A 17150-nucleotide genomic window follows, 5' to 3' on the forward strand; every position below is an offset into this window, starting at 1 on the left:
AATACTTTATCAATGATTTACCTGACATGAACAAAGCTCTTGTGATGCTCTTCCATGTAATACACAGTGCAGCTAAATATAAGACAACACAAAATATTGTTAGCCAACACTCAACATTAATATTATAACTACTTTGTAATTTAGTCTTTGACCATAATGTTGCATGTGTATATATTACATTTGTTAGAAAATGTGAATCCCAAACTGGTGTTTGAAACCAGGAGTGGAGATCTGGCTGTCGCCCAGCAGGGGGAAGGGTACATCATGGACTTTCCTCTCAACCCACCGACCCAGCATGTACAGTATGTGGTCAGATGCACACATCAGGACAATGCTGTGCTTTGCCAAATATACATTACAAAACGCTATTATTCTGACATATTCTTCCACGGGCTTCCCAATTCCCTCACCCTCCAAACCAATGCAATTTAAATTAACTAAGCCATAGAGGCAACATCTCTTTTACCTACCATTAAACAATGTTTCATTACACCAATAGCAGATGTTGTTAACCACAATAGACTGTCTCTCTGTGTGTGTTTTTGCAGTTTACCAGTGCTCCAGTCGAGGCCTCAAGCTCGAACTAGAATTGAGAGGACGGAAGAATCAACATAGCTAGACAGACCAACACCTTTATGTACCCGCACAGAGAAGCAGACACAGGCTGTGTACGATCTTATGAAAAAAAATTGTTTAAATAAAAAGAAAAACACATAATTGTCCAGGCTCTAAGCATGCCTACATACACTACAAGATGGAAGAAACATTCTTTGATTTTATTTGTATTATTTATTTACAAAAAATTACAATATTAAAGTTACAATAACAAAATACAGAAACAAGACATGTAAAAGGATAATCGGAAATCAAACAAATCATTGTTAGCTTGGTTGCCAGTACATTATGAGAAACACTGTAATGACAGTAATGAAAAATTAATAATCAGTTAAACTGTTACATTCCATTGGAATTGAAATTAAATTTGAGCAGAATATATTTCTTTCTAAATTGTGTTTTCCTACCAATTCCTGGAGTTTTAACTGGTAAATATTAAGCCAGTTTCTTTTGTAAATCATTTGTCTATGTACAGCTTCAGGTCTGCTAGAATTCTGCTGTACATGAAGGAATTAACTAGTTTTTTCTTATTATAGTAAACTTATGAATAATTAGAAGGTAATTACTTGTATAAAAGTTCCTTTCAATTTCTTTGTAATTGTCCTTTCTCAGATGAAAACTGAACTGTACTTCTCAGTCTGAAAGGTTTTTCATTCTTCAATGTGTTTCAGTTAACTGATAGAAATTTCTGAGCTTATCTGACTGTTGCAGCGAGCAGAGTGACATGAACTATAAATAACTTGTTTGGTCTCCATATTCACATAAATAATGACTTTCTGTGTTGAGGTTTTAAATACTGAGATAAAGTACCAATGGTCCTACATATTGTCACAGTGTATGAAGAGGTATTTGATGAAAAACATCAGTGTATGAAGTATTTCTCGTTAAGGTTTGATGCATAGTACCATAATCCCGCAATGTCAGTTAACACAACTGTAAGGCCATTTTACGGATGCAGTACACGTTTGTGAGAAACTGTTAATGATATAGTATCCAGTACTTTGTTTCACAGCAGACATTAACTACAGATACTTAAAACCGGAGTGCATTAATTAAGTTCATGAGGTTGTGCCTTTCCAGTCTGGATTCCTGAAGCCTAAACTACCCATTTATTGATTAGCAAAAAAACAGTGCAGATGGGAAAGATGTTGGATGGTGCATGTGTTTCAGTATTTCAATGTTACACAACAAAGCAATCTGAAATTAAGGCTCTTAATTAAAATCACATATAAAACTTAGAATGTTTAACTAGTGCAGATGAGAGACATTGTCCCCTCCATAACCTACAGGTTCGGGTGTCTGTCCTAGTGCGTATGTATCGATTAGTGTTACACACCATCAAATTATTTATAGGGGGGAAAAATCAAAAGGTACACATGTGTACATTCTGTCAAAAGGTGACAGTTAGCAGCCTCTGAGATATTTTTAGTAGTAATACTTATTTTTCACAGATGGACAGGTGAGCTATGACTAGGTTTTGAATTGTTGTCAACTGATCACAGCCCCATCTGCCTTGTTGAGGTGATCCACAGCAGCTCCAGTGTGAGACAGGCAGATGACCAGAAACACCACCATGGCTCCATAGACATCTATCACAGTGACATGCTCGGTAAGGCCATGTGAGCAGCTGGTGGGAGTTGGATGATGTGAAGTAAGGGCTCAGGAAAAAACTTTGTGAACACACAATACATTGAAAAACCAAAAGGAACCACAACACAAGTTAAATGGCTAGTTAAGATTTTAAAGTAGGTTTATATGATTTTCTTATCTAGAGTCGTTGTATAAAGTCTTGTGGTTTAAAAAGTATTATAAAAAGTATTTTAAAGCACCTCAAAAACTTTATTGGTGTAAGTTTAAACTATGTTGACAATATTCAGTCATTTCTATGATGCCAGACAGTGCTGTTTAAGTTTACATGGGTGGAACTCCAGTTCTATTCATCTTTGCTCTCTTCAATGCCACCAGACTCCAGTGACAAAAACAGTCATTTTACTTCACAGAAAAATGGGAGTCTTGTAGTCAGTGTTTGTTATTTTGTGTATCTTTTTTAGGTGGCTAAAATACACTTTGCTACACTTTACATTGTTTTGCATCAGTGCAGATTCCCACTTTACCCTGCTGTCAGACAGACCCTTTCAAACATCAACGTCACTTTATTACACACACACAGACTGCTCCTAATATAACCCTATTTAATAAATCAAAAATGCATAGAAGCAGTCATTTAGCCTCAACCACCATTTTTGCTTAAGTTACTGGCTGTAAAGGTAATTCTGCTGTATATAAATAACTACTTACAGGACTCCCATCAAAGAGTTTTATATTGTGTCATTAAAGGATATCATGTTCTCTTGCTGGAGATGGTTGAGTAGTTTCTCCACAGGTGCGTAGCGTCGTAGCGTTGTGATTGAGCCCACCATCAGCAGCTTGTGTTTCGCCCTGGTGATGGCTACATTCAGGCGACGCCAGTCCTTCAACAACTCTCCTAACTGTGAGAAGAAAAAGCAGAGGGAGAATCAGGTTCCCGCTGACCTGTTCATTTTCTTGTTCAGTGACACACTGACACAGAGCACATTGATGAAAGAGGAATCCAAAAAAAAGTGAGACGGGAAGAGAAACACTTACGTTTCCTTCCTCTGCAGTGCTCCGGACAAAAGAAAAAACAATCAGACTTTTGTCCCTTCCCTGGTATTTGTCCACTGTGTTCACTTCCACACCGGTGAAAGCAGAAGACTGCAGCAGAGCAGAGATGCTCTTTAACTGCTGTCTGTAGGGGGCGATAACACCAATGTCACTGGGCTTACACCCTGCCTGAAGAAAGTAAAATAAGCATGGGTTAGAATGAGAAGTATACACCCATTATTTCTATAGTTTTTTTTTTATTTAATCACTGTACATAAAACATTTATTCTGTATTATACCATAAATGCTTGAGCATCAATTGGGCAATCGATGTACCTTTATCAGCAGTGAGAGCAGCTTGTGTATGAGAGCAGCCTCGGTGTGATTGCTTACACCTCCCTGCTCCACAGACTCCAGTGCTGGCACCTAAAGTCGAGAGAAACAAGATAGTCAACAGCCCTATGATTTCCCCCCCCCCCCCCCCCCACATACTGTAAATTACTTTTTCCGCTGTTGAAGCAGCTGATTTAATACCTCGATCTTTCAGAAGAAAGCAGACCTGATAAAGTTTGTATCAATCATCTGAGTTAAAAACCTAGCAAGAAAAACCTTTTAAAGAATATCTAAACTTATAAAGTTTAAATCAGAACTGATTTGTATTTTGTCAGACTAACAGAACTAATTTGCTTGATAACAGACCTTTGAACAGCTGAAGCTAACCTTCATTGGTAATTTTAATTTTTCAACATCTAGCTAATGGCTGACTTGCACTGTATATTCTACCAACCATAGAGCAATCTAGGAAGGAAACAGGGTTGCTGGGCAACAATGTCGTCTGTATCCAAGCCAGGTCATGCTGCGCTTGAGTCTCAGAGTAGGCACTAAGCTCCGACTGCACAGACTGCAGGAAGGGTAGGGTGATCAGGGCAGTGGCTGTCTTCTCCGATCCACACTCCAGCCGGCCCTCATACATCAGCGAGTTACTGAGAGACATTATCTGCCTAAAAACACAGAGCACACACTGTTTATTATAGGGTAGAACTCATTATTCTTTGTCCAAACAACTCCTGTGCTTTTGTTGTAAAGTGAATAGGTTTAGGTTTTTTTCTGCAACGCTAAAGCAAGAGAAGAGCGTAAACGGTTTCTCTGCATAGGAACAGTTTGGATAATTTGAGGTGGGGTTGTATGAGGAACTTATTCACTGTGAGTGTAGCCTATTACAGACAATAGACTGTCAGCACGCCCCTAGTTTGGAGAGCAGTCACAGAAAATAAGCAATCTACTGCTGTAGGTAAATAAATGGACTATAGTTACGCAAGTACCTCATACAACTCCACTAAAAAAATTTACACTACCAGTCAAAAGTTTTGACACACCTTCTCATTCAATGTTATTTTTTTAATTATTATTTTCAACATTGTAGATAAATACTAAAGACATCAAAACTATAAAATTATGTAGTAAAGAGAGAAAAAAACAAACCAGAATATTTTTTTATATTTTAGATTCTTCACAGTATCCACCTCTTGTTTTGATGACAGCGTTGTACACTTTTGTTTTCTCTGTCAGCTTCATGAGGTGCTGTGGCTCGTCAAGAGCTAATTTGTGGAATTTCTTGCCTTCTTAATGTGTTTGAGACCGCCAAAGCAATAGGTGGCTACTTTGAAGAATCTAAAATATAAAACATTCTGGTTTGTTTGACACATTTTGTTAATTACATAATTCCATGTGTTCCATCAAAGTTCTGATTTCTTTAAATATTAATCTACAATGTTGAAAATAAAAAATAAAGTTGTGTCCAAACTTTTTACTGGCAATGTAGATTTGAAATCAAAGTAATTCAGATTTTATTTATTACAGAAAATAGCTAGCCATTTATTTACATATATAGTTAAGGGTAACATTACTATTTGAATGGTCCAAACGATGAGCTCATAATAAACATGACAGGATTACTGAAGCGTTAAGTGTTGTTTTTATGTAGGTGTACCTATTCATCCGGTACTGTACGTTGAGCTGCACCACTGCTTCACTGTGGAGCTCCAATCGCTTAAATAGACTTTCGTCCATCCCGCGTGACCTGGAGGAGAAAAGAAAGAAAGAAATTAATTTTAAAAATAATGTCAACAGAAATATCAGTTAACGTCAAAATGACCCGTCACATTCCCTACAGTACATATTGAAACCTGCCTTTAACCATAACTTAATGACTGGTTTTACCTAAAATAAAGACAAATAACTACAATAAATGTACTTAAGGTAACATATATACATACACCTCATCTACACACACACACACGCATGCATTCTCTACCTCGCCTCTTGATTTTGTACGATAGGTGGTAGCTGTTGGTGATCTCCGACCAGAACAAATCTCTTGGCATAGAACAGAGGTCCCAGACAGATAGGCTGGCTGATCTGTGAAGCTTCGTCCACGATGCAGAAATCAAACCGGCGGCGTGTGAAAATGGGATGCTTGATGCCCATACAGGTGGTTGCCACTACCAGCTAGACAAAGTGAGAGGATCATTATATGAGATGCTTACAAATTGTATTTAAATGGTGTTAGTTACAATAACAAGTGACGTGTTGATGCAGGAACAACACTGAGATCAGAGGTTTAATATTCTAAGAAAAAAACAACAAACTATCTCTGCACCTCCTTGCTATAAAGCTGCTCCAACTCTGGCAGAGTGTGAACTCCCTTCTTCCTCGCACTTTCCTCTGTGTAAGGCAGGATGTCTGGATGAACCTGGAGGGGGGGGCGGCAAAAACAAGAGAGAAATCAGAGCAGGTTAGAGGACAAAACAGGAGACTTTTGAGGGTTCTTTTTGTTTAACTCTTCCCATCATCCAAAATGTCACTATTTTGACAAAATAATGTTTAATTCAATAATACTTGGTAGTAATTTGTGCTACCAAATGAGAGAATGGAATAGCTTTTTTTTCCTAAAGTAGCAGATATAGCTACGAAATGAGAGTTTATATTACTTTTAATTTAGAAAGTGTAGACTAATTTTCTTAGTACTTTACACACTGAATAACAGAAGCCAAACTGTAGCACACCTTCTGCCCCTGCCCAAGACGCAGAAACCCAACCCGGAAGCGCTTTAGCTTCAGCAGGATGTTGTCGACAGCAGAGTGGGTGTAGCTGGTCAGCAGCACACTGAACCCACATGCATGAAGGATGCGAACCTGAGAGGAAATAGTGAGGAATAGACAAAAGAGAAACAAGCAGAGGGTGCCACATGAGAAATAAAGAAGGAAAGGTGGGGGAGAGAGGGTTAGAGTTCAGATCTCATTAGGGAGTAAATAAAGTTGATTTGTGGTTTGGGTAAGGTGACGTTTGTAGATCATGGTTAGGAGTTTACCAGAGTGCAGATTGTTGTGGTTTTCCCGGTGCCCGGCATGCCAACAATAAGCGTGTAGTCTTTAGATAACAACACTTTCTTCATGGCCTGCTTCTGGGGTTTGTTGAGACCTACATACACACACAAATGCATTAATTGATTAAATATTCAAATGATGATATATTGTATACCAGAAAATTGTGGACATTTGATAGTTAATTTAATTTAAAAGAAAATGTTCTATTATTGATTTTATTATGAAAGTATAACTCTGGCAACTGTGTGAAAATTCTGGTGAAGTGGGTATAATGTCTAATAACTTTCGCATTTATAACATTGTCCCCCACAGAAATGGATAGTAGAATACAAATGTATAAGGAGGACAAATAAAGTCGATGGAAGACAGCTTTATTACCTTTGAGGATGTTGGCCACAGTGTCCTTGGCCTCTCGAGGCAGAACAGAGCTTAGGTTGGAAATAAACTCTGGAAGACGGAGGTCAACAACCAGCTCCCTCAGACGATCACTGCACAAACATAAAATGTGTGTTTTCCAAAGGCACAAGTTGGTTTTGCCATTATATGCATAATATGCCATCATAACTTGACTTATTGAATTTAACTGTACCAACCTGTCCTGACAGTTTTCCATCAGTCTGGAGAGATTTGTGAGGTGAGTGCTGAGGCCCACCACACCTTCATCCCCATCCAATCGAAACAACACACCACTGAACTTAGACAGGTCTCTAGATAACACAGTAAACAAAGAAAAAGAGGTGTTAATTAAGTTTAGCAGCTGGTGAAGAAAAAAGTTTTTTAAAAAAATGATAGTCCTGTGGTGGTAATATTTAAAATGGCAGGTATATGTGGTTTCATTCAATCTGAGGAAAATAAGAATAACTCGGACTGCAAGCAGTATTGAACGGGCCGTCGCAGTACACGCGTGTCGGGGCATGCTGCCGTCGGGGTGTGTGTGTTACAGGGGCCAGTCTATACCACCCCTATGAATATCATTGCCTTAAGTGTTATGGTCTGGGCACAGTGGCACTTATTAAATTAAACTGCCGCCAGAGCGCCACCTAGGGGCCGATCAATAAAAATATTCAAGGGTTATCCTCAGGCGGGCATTGACAATAAGTATACCAAGTTTGGTGTTAATCCGTCCAACCCATTTGGAGATACAAAATACTTAAGAGCGCCACGCATGCGCACGACACAGCGACTCGCGCATGCGCACCATCTTTTATGTTAAATCTTGACCTGAAAAGTAAAAAAAAAAAGGAAAGAAATAAAAAGGACAGTGGTGGAAGAAGTATTCAGATCCTTTACTTCAGTAAAAGTACTAATACCACACTGTGAAATGACTCCACTCCGCTCATTTTAACTACCTACTAAACTTTTAAGTGGTTTAATTTATAAAAATGGGTAATCATTTTAAATGTATCATGTTTTTCATTTTAAATCTTGACCTGAAAACTAACTAACGCTGTCAGCTAAATGTAGAGGTAAAGTACAATATTTGCCTCAAAATGTAGTGGATTAGAAGTATAAAGTTACATAAAATGTACATAAAAGTACCTCAAAATTTTACTTTAAGTCCAGTACTTGAGTAAATGTACATAGTTACTTTCCACCATTGCTACCTGCCTCTTCTAACTTATACATATCAGTTAAGAGTCCTCCTTCAGACACTGTATGAGGATTAAAGGGAAAGTTTGTGCATTATTATACAAAACTTGGTACAATTATTGTCAATGCCCTCCTGAAGATAACCCTTTAAGGTTTTATTGATCGGCCCCTAGGTGGCACTGTGGTGGCAGTCTAATTTCATATTTGGTACCGTGGCCACACTATAACACTTAAGGCAATGAAATTCATAGGGGTGGTATAGACTGGCCCCTGTAACGCACACACCCCGATGGCAGCATGCCCCGACGCGTGTCCCGAATAAACATTCGAAATACAATAGGGACCTCGCAGGTCGTTGCCTGCTCGGGCCCTAAATATATGTTCATGGAGCATTATCTAGTATATGGACACTATTTTTCTGCTTTTACGTGTTCTTCTCGCCAGCACCTAGTATTAAGCTTCTGGTTGTGCAAGCTTTTGTCATCTTTTTTTACATGTGGGTTCATTTTTCACCTGTCCAGAGTGCAGCTGATTGATGTCCTGCTGACCTCACACAGGTATCCTGTTGCCAAACCAACAAGACGACCTTCCAGATCGCTAACAACAATGCGATCCCCGCTGGCAATACCGCTGCTGGCCAAACCGCTGCTGGCCAAACCGCTGCTGGCCAAACTCTTCTGTGGCACCACACTGCTTCGCTGGAAACGATGGAAGAAAACCCCTTCAGACTTCACGGTCACTGGGCCACTGAGCTGCACATTCCCCACACAGCTCCCATTCTTCTCACTGGAAACACAGGTCAGAGTAAACAAATACTGTGTGTTAAAGGTTTTTATATTCAATATTTGGTTCGTCTTTATTGTTTATATTTGAGAAACCAGTTTTTTACCTCTCCTCAGCTGTCTGAAGCCACACACGCTTTCTGCTATTTTTGGCCTCCATGCTGGAAGCCTCAAGGCAGCAGAGCAGCAGCCAGTGGGAAAAGTAGCTAAGATGTGGTGGGAGAAGGTGACCCGTTTCCTGCTGTAGGAAGTCACGCACAACATCCTCACAGTCGTCTGCAGAGCTGCCACCGATCGATCTGGTGGAAGGTTGGGGTGGTAAGAACGAGGAAAAGAGAGGCCACAAGAGAGGAGCCGGTTGGAAAAGAGGATGAGTGAGAGAGCCCAATGCCACCATTTCACCACTATTCAAACTCAACTACTTCATAATCTGCATTAATAGTTTATTATATGAACTATAAGATGCTAATTAGTAAGTTTACCAAAAGTCCTAATGTTTGACATATCCACAAAGTGAGTTTAAAACGTTTACCTCTCATATAAAGCACAGTTTCTCTGCTGAGGACAGTAACGGCAGGTTTGTCTGTCTGTCAGGATCTCAGGAAGTCTGGACAGGCGGCTCCTCTTCGCCTCCGTCTCAACGCAGTTGTGAATGTGATGAACCAACGTGTTCCTCAGCTTCAGCAGCTCTGAGAAAAACAGAGTTCAGCAATGATGACACAAGAGGCTGCTATAAAAGTGTAAGACACTGCACCATTAGTTGTGGTTCAAGCACACACAATTTAGCTGAAATGAGTGTGTGTGTAAATACATTAACAATTTATCAGTAGAATATCCTACGATAATTATTTAGATAAAATAGTATTTTAAAATAATTGCTATAACACTGGTGTTGGGCAGGTTGATGTTGAGATACTGTACCTCTGCGGTCCATGTGGCTGGCCACTACAGGGTGCAGGTTGCCAGTCTTGAGGTAAAGCAGGAAGCCAGCATCAGAATTGAATCGCTCCAAACTCATCAGAGTGTAAAGAATCACCTACAATCACGAAAACACTTAAATGCAAACATCTTAAAACCATAGTTGTGCAAATTTTTTAATGTCATTAAATTTGCTTGAGTGTAAGCTGACAATTTGCCCCACCAATTTACGAGTGTGTGTCTGTATATTTGAGCGCGCTGTGGTCCACCAACCTGACTGCGATGCTCTATTGAGTTTGATTCCTTTCCAGTTTTCAGCTCCAGGGGGACGGTCCTGTCCTCTGAGGTTCTGTAACTACCGCTTCGTGGTCTTTGGATTTGAACCCTCGCTGTCACATCGATTTTCCCTTTCAGACCAAATCTTGGTGACCACACATTCTCTTCTATGTCTGCCAGCTCTGCTACAGTGACAACAGCTGCCGAGTCCTGACACCTGCTCGGAGCTCTGCTGCTGCTGGAGCTGAGGTCCAGACAGACACAGACAGACATAAAAACAGCACTTAAAAGTGAAAAAATCTTATTGGCACTGGGTTCGGGTAATTGACCCTTTGCCAAGTCCCGCCCCATCCCATGTACAGACTGGCCAATCATCAATAAAGCTGCCATTTCAGGTTAAACATAAAGGATTTCATTCTTTTAAAAATGATCTATATCTATAGGGATCCTATACATGATCCTGTCAGACACAAAAACAAGCTGAGCCTATAAGTGGCAAAAACAAGTACTTCAGAGGTGAACATTAACCAACAATGCAGCTGCATGTTGCTGCCCGAGGTGATGACAAAACGTTTTGTACTAATTAGTCATTTATACACAAAATTACTAAAAAATAGGACTCTAGGAGGTGGTGTGCACTTTTACACTGTGCTCTGGAGGCTTTAGCCACAATCCCAAACCAGTTTTCGCTGCTGAGTCAGTTTGACATTGGGGTTATATATCCTTAAATGCATATTATAACCTTCTGCCTGCTTCTCTCTGACATCAATTTTTTGTTGATCCAAAAATATGACAATGTTTTAGAGAGTGCAGTAAGTGAGAATTTGGGCTTGAACAGCTGAACAGACTAGCAGCGACTAACACTGAAAGGGTGGAGCGGAGTGAAGGGTCAAATATGCTTTTGATATTCATCATTACACTGATTAATACGAGATACGAAACAAAAACACAAAAACAAACAGGTAGCAAGCTTTTTTAGAACGTACTGTACGTACATACCTTTTTAGGCTGATGGCTTTTGGTGTTGTGGAGCTCAGGTATTCTTTGGCCCAATGTTCCAGTGAGGGCAGATAATCATGCAGTTCCTGCTTCATCTCTTCCTGGGTTACACCCAAACTGTACCTAAACACACATGGACAAAGTGATACATTACATGCAACACAATTCAGAAAGTATATATTAACCAGAAAAACGTTTTTAAAAAGTTCCAATTTCACAGATCTAAAAGCCTTTAAGGTTAAGATAAAGATTAAGATTTCCTCATTAGTCCCACAATTGGGAAATTCAACATCTGCATTTAACCCATCCATTTTGAACATTCCAGTGAACACACCATGCTTAGGAGCAGTGGGCAGCACATTACTGCACACCCGGGTTGTGGTGAAACTGACTATTAAGTGAATATTGACCTCCCTCCTGTAGCCTGGATGCTCCATTCAGGATGTTGATTATTTTAGCCATGGCCACATTCTGGGCTGCATAAATGGTATTCATGACATAAATACAAAGAAAGCTTCTCCTTTTTTGTTGAGTAGAAGTATATTATTCAGCGCTCAGGAGATGAATGATGTGAAGAGAGCAGAACTGAAAGTTCTCCAAGTGAATGTGCAGTATTTCTCTGACATTTTTTTAATTTGTCAAGTGCTTCGTTATGACAAACTCCATATTGTATCATTACCCACATAAAAAAGGTCTGCAGCACCCTGTAGGGCGTAAGTTAAGTACTTACATGTCTCCCAGGTACTGAGGACTGCAGAGGGCTTGGTCAGCCAGCTTACTCAGTGTCTCCAAAGAAAAGTCTTTAGCTGTAGCTGCTCTCTGGAAGACTTCATGGACCATGGTGCCATTCAGCATTTGCTTTGATCCTCCGTCAAAACTCTGCATCACAGCAAAAAGGAAGGGAAAGAACAGAGTTTAACATTGTGGTATTGTGCATGTTCAGTGTGCTGTCCACTTCAAGATAAAAGAGTAAGTTAAAAAAACAACAACAATACATTAACCAACACAAAAAGATAGTAGTGATAATAATTGCAATAGTAACGTTTTTTACCTTGAACATATCTGCCAGAACTGCACGTCTCATGCAGCGGATGGAGCTTGAGATGCTGGTACCTGAGATGAGGCTATCAGGTAGTAAAACCAAGAAGCCCTGCTCCCTGTCCACTACCCAGGATCCACCATTAGAGTGACCCTCTAGATGAACAACATCACCACGACAGACAGGCGTCATCTCCCTGGAAACACCCAGCGAATGATCATTTCATAGGAATGAAGAGACACAAAGACATGCATGATGAAGACAGAGACAAAAAGACAGAGAAATCCTGTTCATAGATGAAGATGAAAAGTCAGTGCTACTTTCACAAAACTAGGCTTGTAGGTAAATTTTCATCCAATTTACATTTGGATGAAAATAAGGAATAGAATCACAATGTGAGGAGGGCGTAAGACCTGCAAACAAGACATTACCATCCATCTTTCAGTAGGCACGTCTCGGTTGGATGTTGAGATCTGGAGCATGAGATGGTGAGTGTTTTGTGGCCAGGCCTCTCCTCCACATCGACAACCCAGTAACGGTTGTTTAGGCCTCCAGAAAGGATCACATGGTCCGGTACCTTACTGTGTAAACAGAGAGGACATGTGTCATATGTTTGTTTTTTCAATCATCTGTCATGCATCATATCTAAAAATCTGAATGTAGAAACATTAAGGTCCTCTGTATCATTGGCAACTTTCCAGTCTTAAACTCACCTCAGCTACAAGGCTACCATCAGCCCACAGAGGGATGAACTGATACTGAGATAGATGCTTTTCAGTAGCTTTTATTAACCAAGTCAAGTGCTTGGACACACATATACTCCCCATGTGTGATGTTCCCTTTTCTACTTCTCCTTCATCTTTTCCCCTCTATTATTGATATCAGGAAATGTATTGTTGCTGCGGTTAGGTAACAATACATTTCCTGATATCAATAATAGAGGGGAAAAGATGAAGGAGAAGTAGAAAAGGGAACATCACACATGGGGAGTATATGTGTGTCCAAGCACTTGACTTGGTTAATAAAATAAAATAATAACAGCTCCAGTAATACAGCTCCAATAATAATAAAATAAAGACCTTCAAGTGTTTCTCACCGGGGTTTTTTTGGTTCGTCCTTTATCACAAAACCTTCATCATTATCGTCCATCAGCTCTGCAAACCAGCTTGCATCCAACCCCTCTTCCACATGAGACACTGACGTCTTTCCTGTTTTGTTTTTTAAATGCGAAAAAGTAACAAAATAAAAGGAGACGTAAGCAAGGATTAAAAACAAGAAATGCTTGTGAATAACAGCTGCATTTATACTGTGAAAATATATTATTGACATCATATAACACTCAATATAAATTAATCCGGGATTTTATATGAAATAGCTTATATCTTGTCTTATCCTCGTCTTAAAGGCAGCATGTTTAATGTAGACTTATAGAAACACTTTTAAACACTCCATCGATCTGAATCAATGTATCGATTCCATTATCAATGACCCATTATCATCAAAGCAAAGATAAACCATCAAAACATATCATTACATTACTATTTTGAAAGTGTTACCTCCAGTCTGCATCTGATCCGATGATTTCACATTTTCTCCGTCTCCATTAAATGCTTTTGCTGTTCTTGTAGCTTCTACCTTGTTAAGGTCGACCTTTCTCTCCTTTACACCCCTCTGCATTGCAGGTTTGACAGCTTGTGCACTAGGTTTGTGCATGTGAGCAGTCAGAGTGTATGTGTCCACATCCAGACGAGTGTGTGGGTTTCCACTGGCCTTCCAATCAGCTGCTTTCTGCTCCGTGATCACAGTAAAACCACAATCTTTCTGATTTTTTCTCAGTTCCCCAAAAGAGTTCTTGTTGTCATTCAAGACCACTTCAGTACCTCGGATATCACCCTCTGACTGGCCACTGGTGAAATGTGGTGTCTTCAAAAGGCTAAACACAGGCCTTGTTACTCTCAGGGCGCTACCTGTGGGGCTGAGTGCAGTTCTTTGTGCCGGTGGATTGACATTTCTTGGTCTCTTGACGTTGTTGGACTCTTGGGGAGGGCTGATGAGTCTTTTTACGGAGCCAGACCATCCCTCTTGCCCTTGGGTTTCCCCTCCCTCCTCAGCCATACTTCTACGTGCTTTCTGCCCTTTGGAACGTGGACTACGACAGATGGGAGACAATTGGCCGAGGATCTCCAGGCTCGACACCTCTCTGCTGGTCTTGGGGCTGAGTGGACATGGATCTCTGGAGGACGAAGAGGAGGCAAGCCTGATCTGACTGTTGGGGGTCTCAGGCACAGTGAGCAGAAGATCTGGTGAGGAGGGCAGGAGGTTTTCAAGGTCCCCAAGGATACACCTCTTTAAGGGGGAATGTGGTCTGAATGTGGAGGTTTCACCATCTTTGATCTGAGGCCCAGTCCTGGTGAGTGTTGTGCCAGGGACGGAAGATTTGGTGGAAGATGACAAGTCCTAAAAGCAACAAAGAGAGTCAACAAACAGAGTTGAAACACTATTTAAACTAATTACCTAAAAAATATTAGTAAATTCTTAATGTAAATCAAAGAGAAATGCAATATCACATTAAAGCACAAAAGAATAGAGGAAAAAGATGGGGAAAAAATGACGTGAAAAGGTGAAAAAGAGACAAGCAAGCAAAATACAGAAGAGAATGTTATACATTTAAATATAAATAATTTAGGTAAAAAATTAATAAGACTGGTAAGACAGGAACATTCCTCTGCAAAAGCAACTTCAAGAGGCGTTTAATGTACAAGAAGGATGTGCTGCTCACATAAACAAGAAATTAGACTTGGTAGATACTATATTTATGGTGTATTAGTTGTTTGTATATGTTATTAATTATATATGTTGACTTTTCCTGTTCTTAAAGGCCGTATAATAGCAATTTACAGTTAAGTGTAATCCTTTCCTAAAGTTGTGCAATAGTTTTTACTGAGTGACACTACATGCCTCTACCATAGCCTGTGTAAAATTTAAAAAAAATCTACCTATTTGATTACTATATGCACATTACGAACAATTGTCTCTCAAAATAGCCATATGTCTAAATGATCAACAATGGCATTAAGACACGTTTTGAAAACTAAAAAAAAGAAAGAATATAATTTACCTTCTGGTGGTTTTGAGAGGAAAAGAAGGATGAAATGTTCTTCTGTCCTCCAGGCGCCTGACAGAAACCACAAAGAAAACATTTGACAGCATTTCACTGGTTACGTTTGTTGCATGTTAACAGAGCTTCATGTTCAGCATTCCTGACTGTAGAAAGTTTTTTGGGGTACAAAAACTCCATAACAAGGCAGCAACAACCAAGCATGTTGCAGGAATACATTTTGTTTTCTTTCTGCTGTTTTGTATTGATATGGAATGCTTTTACAATTTATATATACATTTTTAAATCTAAAATAGTTAATAGGTCACATTTTTATAAAAAAAAAATAGATATGACTTTAAATGTCCTATTAAGAATCACTGTTTTATTAAGCGTATGTAAACACTAGTACATAAGTACATGCTTCAGTACCTGAACTTCATATATAGACATATTTTTTAACACAAGGCCAACATCTTTATCAAACATTTCTTTTGTAGTCTAAGACATTACTAAATGTAAATTGCAAGAGGTTCTTGGTTAAAAAAAACAACTAAGAACTTCTGATTTAGACAATACAGACTGACAACACAGGCTTATGCAAGTTACACATTTATTAGCATGTGACCGATATCCTCAGGTGTGTGGAACGTCTCACAGTTTTACATTTAAATGTATTAATAAGGAGCTTTCTGTTCCTGGTCATTTACATTCTTGACCTAAAAAAATAAAAGATGGCTGCACAGGAGGGATCGATAGAAATCAATCAAACCAGACAGAAACACAGCTGAGTTATCAAGAGACTGTGGACATAATTAACGGTGACAGGCGTCACATTTACCAGCTATCGTTGCACTGTTTTATTACAGCTTAGTTCGTAACGTGACTGCCTAATCCACTCTAATGAAAATAAATAGCGAGCTGAACCCCCTGAACTCACCATGTTTTTCTTCAGTTTGGTCCTGTTCATTGTGACTCTCCTCAAACAACCGGTATGTGTGCTCCTTCTTCCCAACAGACAAATTGTCCGCCAGGGCTAACGTGAAATGCTGTTAATTAGCGATATCTTTTTAGCTACGGATTGACTTTGTTGTCAACGGAGGGGTCAGCGCAGCTTACCACACAGCTATCAGGAGAGCGCTTATTTTGCTCGACTTTGAAAGACTCTGCAACTCCACAACTATGAGGTTACTGGCAACCCTAACACAGTCAGTTAACGCGACCTTTCCGCGAAAGTTACCGGGATTGGAGCCATCTTATTGATCATCTTCCCGCTGTATATCCCAGAGGTGTTTGAGGATGTTTAAAAGTCTGGGGCGCCAAAGTTTCTGCTTCGCGCATCGGAAATGACATCAGAGGACTTCCGCTTTTTTCTTCTGATGTGGAGCGACAAGATCACTAAGCGGGTAATAACCGTTATAGTTTAGAATAGTATAATGGAATCACGGACGTAATATTTTGGGGGGGACACTTTTTCAAAAGTAAAGGCCGTTTTTGTCCCCTGCAGTTTTTACCGTCCAAAAGAGAAGTGGACGGCACTAGGACCAAGCGGCAAGCTCCGGTCCGGAGCTGTGAAGCCTATGCGGAAGTACCAAAAACTGCAATTCCTCGACTCGCCGCTCGAGGCAGGCTGCAGAAGGGAGCAAGTTAGATTGACTCTCATGTTAAAATGTCCGATTTCACAGTAGAAATAAACATGTTTACAGCCTGGTTCAAACGATGCCTCTACTCTCAAAAGCTGATTTTCGCTTCCATGACAACTCTGAGGGGGGTGAATTATTTTATATCTCACTAGTTTAAGTTTCGAAAATTCTGCATAATGAAGC

General features: G+C 39.8%; 1 protein-coding gene across 1 annotated transcript; it reads right to left on the reverse strand.

Moving 5' to 3' along the window:
* Positions 1 to 631: 631 nt before the first annotated feature.
* dna2 (DNA replication helicase/nuclease 2) lies at positions 632 to 17150 on the reverse strand. Its single transcript, XM_059358354.1, has 25 exons — positions 16265 to 17150; positions 15346 to 15402; positions 13784 to 14684; positions 13324 to 13435; positions 12659 to 12808; positions 12240 to 12423; positions 11919 to 12067; positions 11189 to 11311; positions 10187 to 10433; positions 9917 to 10031; positions 9528 to 9684; positions 9103 to 9294; positions 8727 to 8999; positions 7217 to 7330; positions 7002 to 7111; positions 6608 to 6717; positions 6303 to 6431; positions 5897 to 5989; positions 5552 to 5745; positions 5228 to 5317; positions 4025 to 4238; positions 3574 to 3663; positions 3241 to 3426; positions 2956 to 3104; positions 632 to 2259 (listed from the first exon to the last, which is right to left on the reverse strand). Exons 1-25 carry the CDS (start codon positions 16292 to 16294, stop codon positions 2208 to 2210), a joined length of 4221 nt encoding a protein of 1406 aa, XP_059214337.1. The 5' UTR covers positions 16295 to 17150; the 3' UTR covers positions 632 to 2207.

Source organism: Centropristis striata, chromosome 2 (genome assembly GCF_030273125.1).
Source record: "Centropristis striata isolate RG_2023a ecotype Rhode Island chromosome 2, C.striata_1.0, whole genome shotgun sequence".
Lineage (NCBI taxonomy): Eukaryota > Metazoa > Chordata > Actinopteri > Perciformes > Serranidae > Centropristis > Centropristis striata.

Coding starts and splice junctions, on each gene's coding strand:
- dna2 (XM_059358354.1), bottom strand. CDS start 16,294: ATGAACAGGACCAAACTGAAGAAAAACATG. Junction 6,432..6,607: donor CCACAACAATCTGCACTCTG/GTAAACTCCTAA, acceptor ATTTCCTCTCAG/GTTCGCATCCTTCATGCATG. Junction 5,990..6,302: donor GTCTTGGGCAGGGGCAGAAG/GTGTGCTACAGT, acceptor CCCCCCCTCCAG/GTTCATCCAGACATCCTGCC.